The 15,151-nt window shown below is 40.4% G+C and overlaps 1 protein-coding gene across 2 annotated transcripts in view; it reads right to left on the reverse strand.

Moving 5' to 3' along the window:
* dapk1 (death-associated protein kinase 1) overlaps window positions 1-9,046 on the reverse strand; it is a 105,041-nt gene extending 95,995 nt beyond the window's left edge. Inside the window, exons 1-2 of one of the 2 annotated variants that reach the window (XM_034090439.2) lie at window positions 8,903-9,046; window positions 8,054-8,220 (exon numbers count right to left, since the gene is read on the reverse strand). In XM_034090439.2, the coding sequence (XP_033946330.1) occupies window positions 8,054-8,157 (104 nt within the window). In that variant the 5' untranslated portion in view covers window positions 8,158-8,220; window positions 8,903-9,046. Of the gene's footprint in view, window positions 1-8,053; window positions 8,262-8,902 lie in introns of both variants that reach the window. The other variant, XM_034090438.2, reaches the window with a different exon arrangement.
* Between the last annotated feature and the right edge of the window lie 6,105 nt (window positions 9,047-15,151).

The following is a 15,151-nucleotide window of genomic DNA, read 5'->3' on the forward strand; positions in this document are numbered from 1 at the left end:
AACTTTCCGCATATTTCGCAACTTCCCGCAATTTCACCGCATAAAATCACATAAAAACCCTGCAAGTTTAATCGCATAATCAAGGATTTTAGCCCGCGTTATTCTGGAGGGTCTACTAAGTTATCTCAGTGGGTCTCAAACGGTTTGGTCACAAATGATGTAAAAGATTATTTCCGAGGTACACCTTCATATGAAGAGAATCCATGAAAAACAGTTGTGAAATATTATATGGCAGTAAAACAAGAATAGAGTTTAAAAAAGGGAGTGATTTGTAAAATATCCATAAAGAAAAAGTAAATCTGTTTACAGTTCTGTTTCATATGGGTGTTGAGATGCCCCGGACCCCCCTAGAGGATGTGAGGTCCGCCCTCCACTTATAAAAATAGCACTTTGCCCCTGCTTGCACCTATATGCCAAGAGCTGATTATCGAGCCTTCATTGTAACAGTCGCGTGTGTGTACTGTGTATCAGGGTTTCCGTTAGCTGGTAATTACCGGTTTTTAGCTGGTAACATTTATTAAAAACTGGTAAATTCAAAACCTGCCGGTCAAAATGTCTGGTAATAATTAGGGAGGCTCCGATCGATCGGCCGCCGGTCATTATCGTCGATATTCACTCTTAATAGTTTGATCGGTGCTCTCTATAAAGGCCGATCAGGAGAGTTGGATCTGATCGATATGGACATAAACGCGAGTGAAGTGTAACCGGACGCGAGAGAGAGAGATCAGATCAGCTGCTGAGTCTGACTGAGACACGCAGCTCTGCATGATCACCTGAAGCCCCGCCCTCTGTTTAGCGAGCTGCAGGAGAAACTGACGTGCTGTCAGGAGAGAGAGAGGGAGGGAGAGGATCCGTTTCTCCCGTGTTATTATTCAAATGTAATGTAAACGTTTGAATAATGTATGTTATTTACTACAAGTAGTTTGTTTGAATGTAATAATTATGTTGTTTGTGGAATCATTTATTGAAAAATGAATCTGAATTTTTCGATCTGTTACGATTATAAACTGAAGCAATATAAAAATGAGTTTTAAACATCAGCATATCCGCTCATAGTCCGGTAATTACCTGCCAATGGAAACTCTGCTACACAACTCTTATTATTATTATTATTGAAAATGACCGGTAAGTTTCAAATTTGTCCGGTAAAATAAGTTCTGCCCGGACATTTGACCGGCGAGAAAAAATCCTAGCGGAAACCCTGCTGTGTATGTGCGTGCGGTAACTTAATGGGACACCTTACATGTTTGAGCAGCCTCTATGAAAAGTCAAGCTACCCCACAGCACCCCCAAAAGAAAATCTCTGGCGCCGCCACTGCATGATGGTTGCATTACATTACTGGATGTGCCGTAAGTTCTTACAGCACAACAGATCAGCCTACTACCATCTAAAAAATATCTTGCGTATTAAAGACCTTATGTCCAAGCAAGACCTTGAAAAACTTGTCCATGCATTTGTCTTTAGCAAGCTTGACTACTGCAACAGCATCTTCACAGGCCTCACAAAGAAAATCACTCCATAAACTCCAATTTATTCAAAATGCTGCTGCCAGAGTCTTAACCCGGACAAAGAAAACAGATCACATCACTCCAGTGCTGAGACCGCTGCATTGGCTTCCAGTAAGTGAGAGAATTGATTTTAAGATTTTATTGCACACACATACAGTAAAGCCCTAAACGGGCTAGGACCCAAATATATCAAGGACCTCCTTCAGCGTTACGAACCCAGCAGACCCCTTAGGTCTTCAGGCGCAGGCCAGCTCACCGTTCCATTTGTGAGATCAAAGCGTGGGGAAGCAGCCTTCTGCATCTATGCTCCTAATGCATGGAACAAACTCTCAGAACATCTGAGAATGGCTAGCACTTTAGAATCATTTAAATCAGGTCTAAAAACAAAATGTTCTAATTTTCTAACTGTTAAACATGGTTTTCTTTCTTTTAATTATTTTGTGTGTTTTTGTATTTCTTCTCACTTTGACCATCGTAAAAATGTATTGTGTTTTATCCGTTTGATCCTGTAAAGCACTTTGAATTGCATCACTGTATGAATTGTGCTATACAAATAAATGGCCTTGCCTTACTGTATGTACATCACCACCGCTAAGCTAAAGTTGGCTAATGTTTTGCCTGATGGCGCCAAGTAGTCCCATTTATCCACTTGTTAGCCAGCGCTGTTTTTACATACAACGTGCTTCAGAAATACACTAGTGGGGTGTTTACTGACGTATTATATGTCCATGTTGAAAATCAAAGAAAGAATAAATACTGACTATATTTTTCTCTATGGACAAGCATTTGTAGGAAGGGTACACATTAAATCAGTATTATATAATCTCCAAAAGCAATAGGGAAATAAAGGTATCAACTTAAAAAGTAAAGTGACAATACTGACAAACCGTTTAACTCAACTGGGGTCAAAAGAGGAACTGATGCATAAGAAATAATTCAGTCCCATTGTGTAAACATTGCATTTCTTCTTTTTAGCTTTCTTTATGAAAACAACCGCAAATTAAAGCTGTAATAGTCAGTAACATGTTATTAGTGATAGAAAAACCTGCATATGTAATGGACTGGAAACCTTATCCTTAGTCTCAGACGGAAAAGAGGTACCACTGCATTTATGCAACAGTGCTAATGCTCCCTGGGTTAAAGGAGGGGGGTGGGGTGGGGAGGGGTGAGTGAGTGGCAGGCATCATTAAGGACACTCCTGCTACCCAGACTGCCCCTCCATCCAATAATGCAAGCCAGGGTAGGGGGGTAAATCTAGGTCAGTAGCTGGGGCACAGTCTGCATGGAGTGCTACATGGCATTAGCCGGTGCGTGTGTGATAGCAAAAAGGATGTCACTGTTTGTTGTAGTGAATATTCTGTAGATTTATTTCTAATGGACTTGCATAGAGAGTGGCAGTTTATTGCTGGTAAAATACAGTCTAAATTGTATCACCATTTAATTCATGAATATAAATTTGAATATAATCCTATTTTGTATTCATAGAAATGAGTCTTTGGGGTGGTTTTTACTGAGGAATCACCCAAATACAGTCCTGGCGTCTTATGTTCATTTGCATTGCAGAATCCCTGCTGAAATACACCGACCCCTTCTCCTCTACGGATGGCCGCCACACATCCGTCAGATAGACACAAGAGGGCCAATTGGTACGGCGGTTAGATTAATGCAGAGTAATGATAGGGGCAGAGCACTGCAAAAAATATGCAAAGTACAAAACCTGCCCTGAGGATGAGATGAATGGCACAAAGCCAAATTAATTCCACAGTCAGCGAATGTCTTAGTTCATGTTTCTCTCTCCAAGTCCAGAAAACAGCAGCGTCAGTGTGTCTCCAAACAAATGACAACATGGAAACTGAAGAAGAACACATGACCCGACCGCCTGTTCCTCATGAAGACGTTGATATTTTTGACCCATTGTAAGCTGTGGTCAGACCAGAAAAATGGCTTGTTGATATTTTAGACTGTTGTGATATTCAATGCCTTGAAAGAAAGATCAGATATCAACCAGTCGGTGTTGTCTACTGCCGACATGATGGGGGTTTCTCTCTCAGTTGGCAGCAATGGAAAACAATCTTGATTGTAAAGGCTGTACGGTGTCCCAGTTTCCCCCCATCCCCAGACAACAGAAAAATGTCACCTGAGAGTAGCTTGGCCACATTAGAATTTAATTAGTATGGGTTTAAGTTCAGTTTTTCTCTCAAATTAGGGTGTAAAATATGTTTTAAAAAGCAGTACAATTAAAAGGAAAACACTCAATACTCATCTTCTTTGCCATGCAATTGGTTATATATATATATATATACACACACACATAAATGGTGAAGCTAATGATTGTTTCCACTTTATCATTTATTTCATTTGAGTATTCTCTCAATTAACAGAATAATAATTTGGTAGACCAACCCCAAAACCTAAATATTTCACATTAACTAAGCAGAACGAATTATTTAAACCATATTTAGTCCAAAGAATTCCCAATTATATTTTGCTCATCAAATACTGGGTGCACTTAGTCAACATAATCATTTAGCTCTGGCACAATGTATTGACCAATGGAAAAAATGACACGCCCTTCAATGTGCAGCTATTTCTCAACTGCAGGCTTGAGAGGCCCTAAGCCATGATAGTGCGCTTGTTTTTTCCCCCAACAGGTTTAACAGCCAGGCGACACACCACTACTATGAAACCCTTTAATGCCTCAATAATGCTTCTCTCTTCACTTAACCATAATTTCAAAGAGGTATCACATTTGATATCCTTTAGACACTAGTAACTGTCTTCAGTTATCCCCTGCTGATCTCGGCCCAGAACAAATAATTGATCTGCCAATCTGGGAGGCAATTAGAGATCAACTGAGCACAGATGTGGTCAGTGCTCGGCCTTTTAGAGAAAATGAGCATTCAGGAGAACAGCAGCCGGGATGGCGACTCCACGGATATCTCTTAATGACAGAGCATTTTGCACTTTCAATGATTGAAGTTGCCTTCTGCACCTGTAGAGGGTTGGTATTCGGGCTGCACGATTAATCAAAATTGTATTGAGAATCGCAATCTGGACAAGGGCAATATTCGAATCACAGAAAGCACAATGTTTGTTAAAGGCTGACTATGTGTTAAAATGTCCAACACAGTCTCACTCCCTGATAGTCCAATAGCGACGCTTGGTCAGGGCGCGCAGCTGTGACGCACCGAGGCTCCTTCAGCTTCATAAACGGACGCAAAGAGCTTTCAACTGATTGCAATGTATTCCCATCGGCGGCGGTATTTGACGCTCAGGGAAGCACCGCATAAACAACCCTTAAATCAGACTTTAGTTACACCTGAATAAAATTCAGGGAAGGTGATTGTCAAGTGCCTCCAGGGATGTACACAGTTTAATACTGGCAACTTCTAATTATGGGAAATACGAAAACGTCTTTTAAAACTACAATTCCCAAAGAACATGTTGCGAAACACACATATAGCCAGCATGTGTAGTTCTGGGTCCAGTTTTGAATAGTGTGCGATTCGAAGGGGAAAAACACAAAAGCATTGTACACAATTTAAACCAATCAATGTTGTGTAATTAACAAGGATAATCTGGTGTGTTTGAGTTGATGAGTAGTGCAGATATCACTGAAAAATCAATCGACAGTAAGGAGAATACTTACTTCCGGGTGTAAAATCCTCCGTTATCCAATGGGAATGGACGCTCACATTGCCTTTAACTGCCGCTGACATGGACGGATGCGGTGCTTCCCTGAGCGTCAAATACCGCCGCCGATGGGAATACATTGCAATCAGTTGAAAGCTCTTTGCGTCCGTTTATGAAGCTGAAGGAGCCTCGGTGCGTCACAACTGCACGCCAAAGGACCCTGACCAAGCGTTGCTCTTTGACGATCAGGGAGTGAGACTGTGTTGAAATATCAAGTATTGCTGCAGGGATATTTCATCCTACTACTGATATTATACTGATTTAAAACAAAAAATTGTCATCAATCATTATATTAATATATATTTCAAGAATAATGACAAGAACGATTCGAAAATGATCAATCCCTCCTAATATCGTAAACCGTATCGCAATTGCAATATCAGTCAAAACAATAGCGATTAGCTATTTAAAAACGAAGCTCTATTTGGAACACCACACACCACTTTGACGAAGAAGAGAAACACTGATCCAGGTCAAAAAGAGGTTGAATCAAGGTCTGATGAATCCATCACTCTGGATAGTAAAGACTTCGAAGGTGATTCCAGTGGCCAGGGAAACACTTTGAGACAGGATCAGACTGCACACCCTAACTGATGCGTTACACATCTCCCTCGGCTACAGATGTGTGTGTGTGTTTACTAAAAATAATCAGATGGATTTTGCAGTCTTTTTGCGTATTAGAAACGGAGTTGACGACACTAAAACTGCAATATAATGTTTGTGTAGCATAATACATATGGCATATATTTTAGATGTCTCCAGTACCGAAAAAAAGACCGATAATGTCGGAGCTTAACGGTACCACGGTCTTTAATAATTCAGCCCCGGGGCCCGTTTAATACCGGGGCTCGGTACCCATCCCTACTAGCTACTAATGAAGCTTAGATGCTTGGCTTCACCAGACTTCAGTTCCACCATGCATGCAAAGTAAAGCAGGCAGTGTCAGTGAAAGGATAAAGTACCTGCTTGGGTGATTTCCCATTTTCTTGTTTTGCCAAACCAAATTGGGCCTCATTCCAATTCAAGCCAGAATCAGGCCGGGAGTACAGTCAGATCAAAAGCCTCTCTGTCTTTAAGTGTGCAAGGCATTACAGTGCAGGTCATGCCGCTGTAATCTAGCTAATGAATAGACACTCACCAGTTTTTGATAATAAATTAACTGGTCCATCTAGGTTAAAGCATGTAAGAAAATATTTTAAAATGTGTTAATACAGCACGAGATTCATACATTTGCTTATCCTATGGTTTGCATGCCATTCAAGGTTAGATTCAGTAAATGGTTTGAAGTACATCATTTACTTTTTTAATGAAGGCAACCTGGTTCATGACTTTTGATCCACCTGTTCCCTCGTCATTCGAGGGCATTCATTTACGCTTTACCCAAAATAGAAAATGAAAAGTAGTGGCCTGCTGATGAAAGCAGGATACATTTTCTAAAATGGTATTTGTTTGTTATTTCAAATTACAACCTTTAATAGCTGCCCTTTTCACCCAAAGCAAAACATGCCTCCCACTGATAAATTATCATCTGAACCAACTGTACTTAATGTATTTTTCTTACCTTGCGGTTGCCTTAAACTCCCCCAAGTCATACATAATACTCTTGTCTCATTACAGGTAAATCCTTTCAAAATCAGCCTTGCACAATACCCAGTCGGTTGCTCTATATTAGAGCTGACTCGAAACAGCAGCTTGCATGGATGCCTTTATTACAAGAGCAGCCAATGTTTACCATATTTCAACACAATGTCAAAATAGCCCTGCCTATTGAACTATGAGGGTACACAACCCAATTTAACATCTTAAAGCTACACTCAGCTCACAATAGAGACTGGATCCTGATGTTGGAATTACGAACAAATATGACTATCACACTGACATAGCCGTCTCTTTACCTCCAGCCAGAAATTCAATCCCATTACACAAAGCTCCTCAACCGTCTCTATTACCAAAGTAGCATAGTAAAGCAACTAGAGCAGCCTCAGCTCTCCCCCACAGTGCTGGAAGGTGAGCGCTAATACGAGAAGCAGTGTTGCCAGACAGGCCCTGGAGATCAGAAAACAATTGGTTGATTATTACCAAAACCAAGTACATGTGTCACTTTGATAACCAGAAACTCACGGAGATCCATTTCCATGTTTTTGACAGTCATGGGTGGTATTTGGGGTATCGTTTTGATCCATGCAGCAGAAAAATTAAGCTAAGAACTAGACAGCCATCAGTTTTAACACTGCACTTTCATATTAAATATAACACAAGGCCATCACTCAGTCTTTTGCTTGAATGTGGCCCCCTTGTTTGTGATTGAAAGAAACTCAACAGACCCAAAGCACCAAAACACCTGTCTTGGCACATTCTATCATCTACATTGTTGTTTCTCTGTGTATAGCTTTCACCTTTGACCAAACACTGTGAATGAAATGAAAGCAGGCGGTGCCATGATGTAAATTCTCTCCCTGTAAAGATGTATACAGTGATACCATCCGGCTTCCTCCTGCAATAAATCTCCAGGCAGAGGCAGCAACAGTACCAGACACTAACCGCTTCATCACTGACATTGATGCATTATGGAGTGCATTAATCACAGTGGGGGGATGCATGTGGATCAGTATGAGAGCATGCTTGAATGACAGTGTGCATCACTGTATGTGCTTTAAATCTGTATGCATTGTTGTGGCATGACAACATACATCAAGGTTTTGCTATAAGAATAGACAGATAGGTAAAAATGCTTAATATAATCCTGTATAAACTGAGATAAGGTAGTTTTTTCACCCTCGCTCTCACACTTCTACCTTAAAAAGGGGAAGTGTATACGGAATAAGAATATACCTCAATAAATGAAACTTACCTCCCCAGCTCGTCTCCAATAACGTAAAATTCCTCAACATTTTCTTGGTTGAAAACAGTCATGTTGTCCAGGCACTTCCTCCCTTTTCCACCGACCGCAGGCATGTCCTCGGAAAAACGGCACCCCGGCTCTTCACAGCGGCACCATCCCTACCAGCAGCCTCCGGTCTGGGCAGGGTTACAGCCAAACAACCCTCCTCATGTTAGAGCTTCCGAAGCAAGTGGGAAACACATCAACAGAGGGGGGGGGGGGGGGTCGACCATTAAACGTCGACTATGAACTGGAAGAAGGTGTGCAAACAAAAGGAGACCTAACTGACGGACTAATGAACCTGCACCTTCGGGGCGACGTCACGACTCCTGGAGCTGCTCTCCGCGTCCCTAATATCTCTATTATTTCACCCGTTTCAATTAATGAACTAAATAACAGCTGCTTAAGATAATAGTAACAATAATTAAGTCACCACAAATAAGGAAGGCGAATAAACTAACCCCCCCACATGTGAAAGCTTGGTGTAGCCATGGGAAACACGCTAGCCTCGTCCTTTCAGCCCAGCAAGGGAAAAAAATGACTGCTGAGTAAAGTCATATCTTCTTTAAATAAGGACCTGAGACAGGTGTTTAACCCAGTTTAAGTTCGTACTAAAAAAGCCACACCCCCCAGAAACCCAAACTGAAAGCCGAACACATGAGCTTTTCTTATTTACAACAATGACTCGCCGCCCCTGTGAATATGACATCTTTTGAATCGTGAACATTATCGTTAGCTTGTTTATACCGAACGCTACTGACTCTTTCTTGATGCCGACTACTGACTCTAATTGTAGCAATACACTGCGGAGTATCTTACAGTTTAACGGTGCTCGTCCCCCTGCCACACGTAGCCGAGATTTCATGCGTTTTGTGGGAGCCTCTGACCCCGGTTTGGCTCACGGGAGACACAAATGTTGGCTTGAACGGGAGAAATCAACGTTCACAATGTGAGGCAGTCTGGTCCCAGTGCTGCATTCACAGTATATGGGAAATGGTGGTGATGTGAGGGCGAGAGGTGAGGGCGATTCAATTATATCGGTTCTATTCTATCCCATGCTAAATTAATATGCTAGATGACGCTAACACAAAAAAATCACACATTTAAACACATGTTTTACATACTGTAAGAAATAAAGGTTGTCATACCTCTCAACATATTGAAGCAAAATGTGTTTTTCAACGAGACTCCTGCAATTACTTTTTTTTACACGCCCTGAATGCAGCATTCAGTTAATAGTGCTTCTTCTGTCGCAGGAGGGCAGTAGAGCTTTCACTTTTATTTTAATCACAGTTTAGCAGATCATTTGTTTGTAGTGTATTTATTTAATACTTATTATAGTTTGAGAAAGAGCATATGCAGAAATAATTCAAGTGTATTGAACCCATGATTGACCAAATTTGAACACAGCTTAAATAACAGTTTCAACCCCATCACCTACAATCTAAGAATGAAACATTTGCTAAACATGTAAAAAGAATACTAAAAAAGGATGCAGAAACACATTTCAATGTCTGCCTCTGACACAACTATAATCATAAAGAAGAAAGGTTTTCTGTTATAAATATGTTTTAAGTATTTATTTGACTATGAAATACCCATCCGACACAAGCCATTTGCCAGGAGAATACCTTGAAATTTTTTTCTTTGTTGAACTTTTGTCTTCCCCATAGAAGACCAGCTTTAAATAAGCCAGGTTTTCACTTCTTAAAATAAACTGTATGATAGTTATAGGTGAAAAATATCCTCTTCATCCCAGATAATCTCAGGGTGTGAGTATGAATACTCCATCCATGTTATCTATCAAGCCATTGTCTGAGCTGCTAAACCCCCTTCAGGGCTGCGGGGGGCTGGAGCCTATCCCATTATGCCCTGGGAAAGAGACAGGTTACACCCTGGTGAATCTACTGAGAAACAAACTTTACAAATTAGAGCAGGGGGCCCTCGCCGACCTTTCCTTCTCCAAGACTCATTATGACTAAGATTTGTATTGTACATGTTCAGTCAAGGTGAAGCGTAAAACGGTGTAACCATCATATGTGATCTGTTCACTCCCCTTCAGATGGCACACTGTTAAGTCATGAGATCCACGGAGTCCAGAGCTGCAGCTGTTGTTATTATTACCATAACTGATTAATCTGTCAATTTATCATTTGGAGTTTTTGCAGTTGTATTGGGTGAGGCACAATTGTACTTTTGTATACTTTTGCATAGCACAATAATCTGATTCTGATTGATATTTTATGAATTCATACTGTGTTTTCTGTGTAAACTCTCAATCTCAAAAGTAACCTACAGTAAAGCTGCCATGCTGTGCAGTAAAAAAATGAAACATTTCCTTCTAAAATGTAATAAAGTAAAAGTCTAAAGCTGAAGTAAAGCACTTTAATTCGTTCTTAATTTATTAGTTTTCCATTTAACTTTTGGAGGCTGATGATTATGGTTTTTACAAATGAATACTCTAGGTTTCCTGATGCCCTTGATGTATTCACATTGTGTTTCTTTGTACCTGGGTCCATGTACCTAAATAAATTGAGTTAATCCTCACATATGAGAAGCCGGAAACATCACATGTTTGGCTTTTATTCTTTTTTGTATTAACTTTGACCGTTAATAAGCTATATAACTTGTTAAGACATAAGATACTTTCAGATATACAAACGTAAATGAGAGCTTTTTGCCTTGAAAGTACAGGTGAAGTGTTTCAATTCCAGTGTGTAGAGGAGGCTGAACACACTCAGCTCTGAAGGGGCTGTGCTGTTGAGATCCACACAGAGCATTTAGAGTGGGAATCATTTGAGCTGATCCACATTATTGTGCACTTGGTAAAAAAAAGCTGCAAAACTGACAAACTGCAGCTGGAGTGGATGATTCCTCCCATCACAGATTTGCTTGCATCATGACGCACAGGTGTTAGCAGCATGAGGATGGATGTCATCATGTTCTGAAATTCATGGTCCCCAGAGGATAATTTATACTGACATTGTCATCCCCTGGCATTCCCACTAGCGCCATGAGCAAGTTAACGTGTCCCCTCATTCTGTTACATTTCTTCACTGTTAGTAGATGGGTTTTGTGAACAACACATTGTGTTCTTCAGGATGAATTACAATTGCTACCCAATAATATACCCAATTTAAAATCTAACAACATGAAGCTTTACACCTTTGAGCCAACTTTCTTTTATTGTTTTTTCATCTCATACACAATGCCCATTTTCAACATCATAAATACTGTTACGGCTTTATGTGTTCCCTGTTCCTTTTTCCCTTTTCCTCTTTCCTGGTTGGTGCTACGAGGTTCAGATGAGCTGCACCTGGAGACAGAAGAGGTCAAGAGGACTGCTGTGATTCTGCCTCTGTTCAGGATGGATATTTGTACACTATGTTTGATTATAATAAATGCTATGGATTTTATTTATTTGAAGGTGTCTTCTGTGTTCTATTTGGGTCAGTTGTGTCATTTTGTTAGCCCCATAGAGCCATTTTAAGGGTAGGGCATTAGAAATGCGGACTCGTCTGAGATTGAATGTCCATGAGGTGAGGTAAATGTGTAAGTATTTGTCTGTATCTAGTGGCCGTTGTTTGCTTTGTAGAGATTTGGATTGAGTTAATGTGTGGTTATTGCTGTTTAGTTGGGCATTTGATTGTTTCACCAGCTAGCAATTTCAGTTTGCACCCTGACTAGTCACCAGACAGGTTGGAAGATCTTACCACTTTTTTGTTTTGCCCTTCTTATTTTTGGTGGTAATCCTGAGTGGGGGTACGCTTTAGTGTATTGCTGTAGGCTATATCTAGGTCCTTGGTGATGCACTGAGTTCAGCATTTAAAGTCACATTGAGCTCGGCAAGCCACTGAAGACTAGCTAGGCTAGGCTAGGTTAAGTTAGTCATCTCCACCAGCAGCTCAGGGTTGGTTGGGGTGCCTCACTACTGCTTGTATTCACTATTTTTACACAGCAACTTGTGACTCTTCTTTTGTTGGGCCATTCTGTGTAGCTATAATAACTGTACGTTCAGTAACTTGTGGTTTGTCACATTTTTAGTTAGTAATAACTGCACTCCATATTTGTTGGGTCACTTTCGGATTGCTGCTTAGGTGTAAGTGGGCAACATTTGTGTGTACTACAGTGTGACCATGTGTGTTGTGGTTGTTGCAGTCCGCTTTTTGGTGGTCACATGGGTGTTGTGGCTGCCATGTATTTAATTGTAGCAAATTAGTAGTTGCTCATGCCTGGTTCGTCAAGTGAGCTTGTGTTCAAATCAAATCAAATCAAGTTTTATTTATATAGCACATTTATAAACGATTTTTGGTCGAGCCAAAGTGCTGTACATATAATAAAAATAGCCTACAGTAGAGACACTTTACAGCAAATACAACAGCACAGATTATTCAGAATATCAGTATGAGAAAAACGACACCCTCTGTCCTTAGACCCTCACATCGTACAAGGAAACACTTCTGGAGAAAACCCACAGTTTTAGGGGGAAAAATTGGAGAAACCTCAGGGAGAGCAACAGAGGAGGGATCCCTCTCCCAGGACGGACAGACGTGCAATAGATGCTGTGTGTAAATCGAAGAGATAATACATTTTACAGCATACCTACCGAGTGTTAGGAAATGCATGTGTCTGTAATAAGAAGATGAATCCACGAGGATGTCAACTACAATCCTGTGGAAGCCATCAGGGAAGCAGCATGACGAGACCCAAGGCAGGACCGCAGAGACAGGTTCAGCCACGACCCGAAGTCCACGACTTAATCCAGAACTCAGGATAGAGGATCCAAGACACAGGACTACAGCAAGAGGATCAGCCTCGACTCCGGATCCCGGCGTAGATATAGATACAAAACAAAAAAAAAGATTTGGCTGGGTTAATCGGAACAAGAGAATACACAGACACAGACAGAGAGGGAAAAGGTCATTGGATAAAAGTTATTCTTGATAACCCTCTAGAAAGATCTCATGAACTTCCCCACTCAATCTATCAAGACCCGAGCACTTCTATTAGATATAGGATAAGAAACAGAGATAGGGAGCACAACAACCTATCTCTTTGTGAACCAGTGTTGCTGGTTTCCTGCATCCATCAGTAACTTGTGTATGTGGTTGGAAGATCACATGGTGACCATTTTTGTGTTGTGGTAGTGGCAGATCCCTTTTGTTGGATCATAGTGTGTTGCTATTAGTGAATGGCAGCAACTTTGTAGTTGATCTACTTGTGGTGATCCTTTTGGTTTGTGGCTGTTGCACTCCACACTGTGTTGGACATGTGTGATACGGTTTGTATCGCAGTAACTTGGTTGGCTTTGTAGTTTGTTTGTTACCTCATGGTGGTAGTCATTTTGTTTCATTGATGTGGCTACTTGTGAGGTTGCTGCTTATTCTATGTGTCAGCATCTTAGTTAGTAAATCTTGTTGTTCCACATTTGACCCAGGTTGACACTTTTTGTCAGTAGTCCTAAATAGTTGTCTGATCTAATACACATTTGTTTTCATATTGATATATTAAGCCTAGTGTGTTTGGCTGCCTTACATACAGCCTTAAACAGTCAGTGAAATTATACATACATGTTAACGAATAGAATAGTACGGTGTTAGTTTACTATTTATTCATTGTTTTAAGAGTGGGGGTATTACGGCTGTATGTGTTCCTTTTTCCCTGTAGTTCGTCAGGTGTGCTGCGTTGCTGCAACATAGTTCAGATGAGGTGCACCTGGAGAAGGAAGAGGTTAAAATCTCCAGTTCAGCAGCAGAAGAGAGGCCTCTGGCGGGGGGGAGGGCTGTGGATCTGCCTCTGTCCAGGATGAATATTTGAACACTATATGTTTGATTATAATAAATTCTATGGATTTGATTATTTGTTTTAGGGAGGCTGTGGCTCAGTGGATAGTGTGCTGGACTTCAAATCAGGGGGTAGCAAGTTCGAGTCCCACTGCAGTCAGTATGTCGTTGTGTCCCATCAAGATACTTCACCCTAAATGGGGATTGTCCACAGTATGTATGTAAGTCGCTTTGGATAAAAGCGTCTTACAAATGACATGTATATAACAATATAAACAATGTTCTATTTGGGTCAGTGGTGGAATTTTGTTAGGGCCATTTTAAGGGTGGGGTGTAACAAATACTCCTCACCAAACCACCAGCAAGACAACAGTTCAGTGTCATATATTACATACTGCATATATTACTGCCTGTGTCCCTCAATATAACAGGAAAGTGTTGTTTTTTCTTTCTTTAATGAAGCTCCACAGTTGTTGTGTTCCAGCAAGACAATATTCATTCAATGTTACACAATAGTAATTGGAAACATGATGGAGGTATTATACTGATGTGGTTTAAAGGGTTGTTACACCATCTGCTGGTGACAGCTATCTGACAGCAGTCATATGGCTCAGCATCATTTTGGAGTTTTATTAGACAAAGAATTTGATAAAAACTCAATTATAGTTTATGTTTACTTTCATTTCAAATGTTCTTAATTTGACTGACATTCATTTCTCTAATAACTATATGAGTAATATCTCTACCTTCTCTTTTCATTTTGGTTGCTGTTTCTGAACATGTCGATGGATTATAAAAAGATTGGGCTCTGGCCAGTCTCTAATCATTTAAAAGAAATATGTTGTGAATATTTTCCGGTCAACCAGTACTTTAAAGTTCACTCGAAATTCTATTGGACTTATGTTGGAGATGAAGAGGCAGTGTAAAGTCCCTTCTCTGTCCAGACATTATACAAGGTATGTCACAGAGAAGATATACAGAAAACCACTGGTGCAGATCATATTTTCTAAAAGCAGAGCCACTATGATACAGAATCACTCACATTTGGATTCATAGAGAAATTATCGAACCGCCCTTCCAGCCCCAGTGGCCCAAAGTATCAGTGGAAAGCTGTGAAAACACTGAATTGGCCATAAACCATTATTTCAGTTGTATAAAAAAATAAATGTCTACCTCTAAGTTTCTAGAAAAATACACTGCATTCAAGAGAATGTCTCAAAAAAGAAATGTAAATTACACATTTTTTCTTAAAGGAAAAAAGGTTTGAGAGCACAGACAAAACATC

The sequence above is a fragment of the Pseudochaenichthys georgianus genome, chromosome 9, assembly GCF_902827115.2.
Source record: "Pseudochaenichthys georgianus chromosome 9, fPseGeo1.2, whole genome shotgun sequence".
In the NCBI taxonomy this organism is placed as follows: Eukaryota; Metazoa; Chordata; class Actinopteri; order Perciformes; family Channichthyidae; genus Pseudochaenichthys; species Pseudochaenichthys georgianus.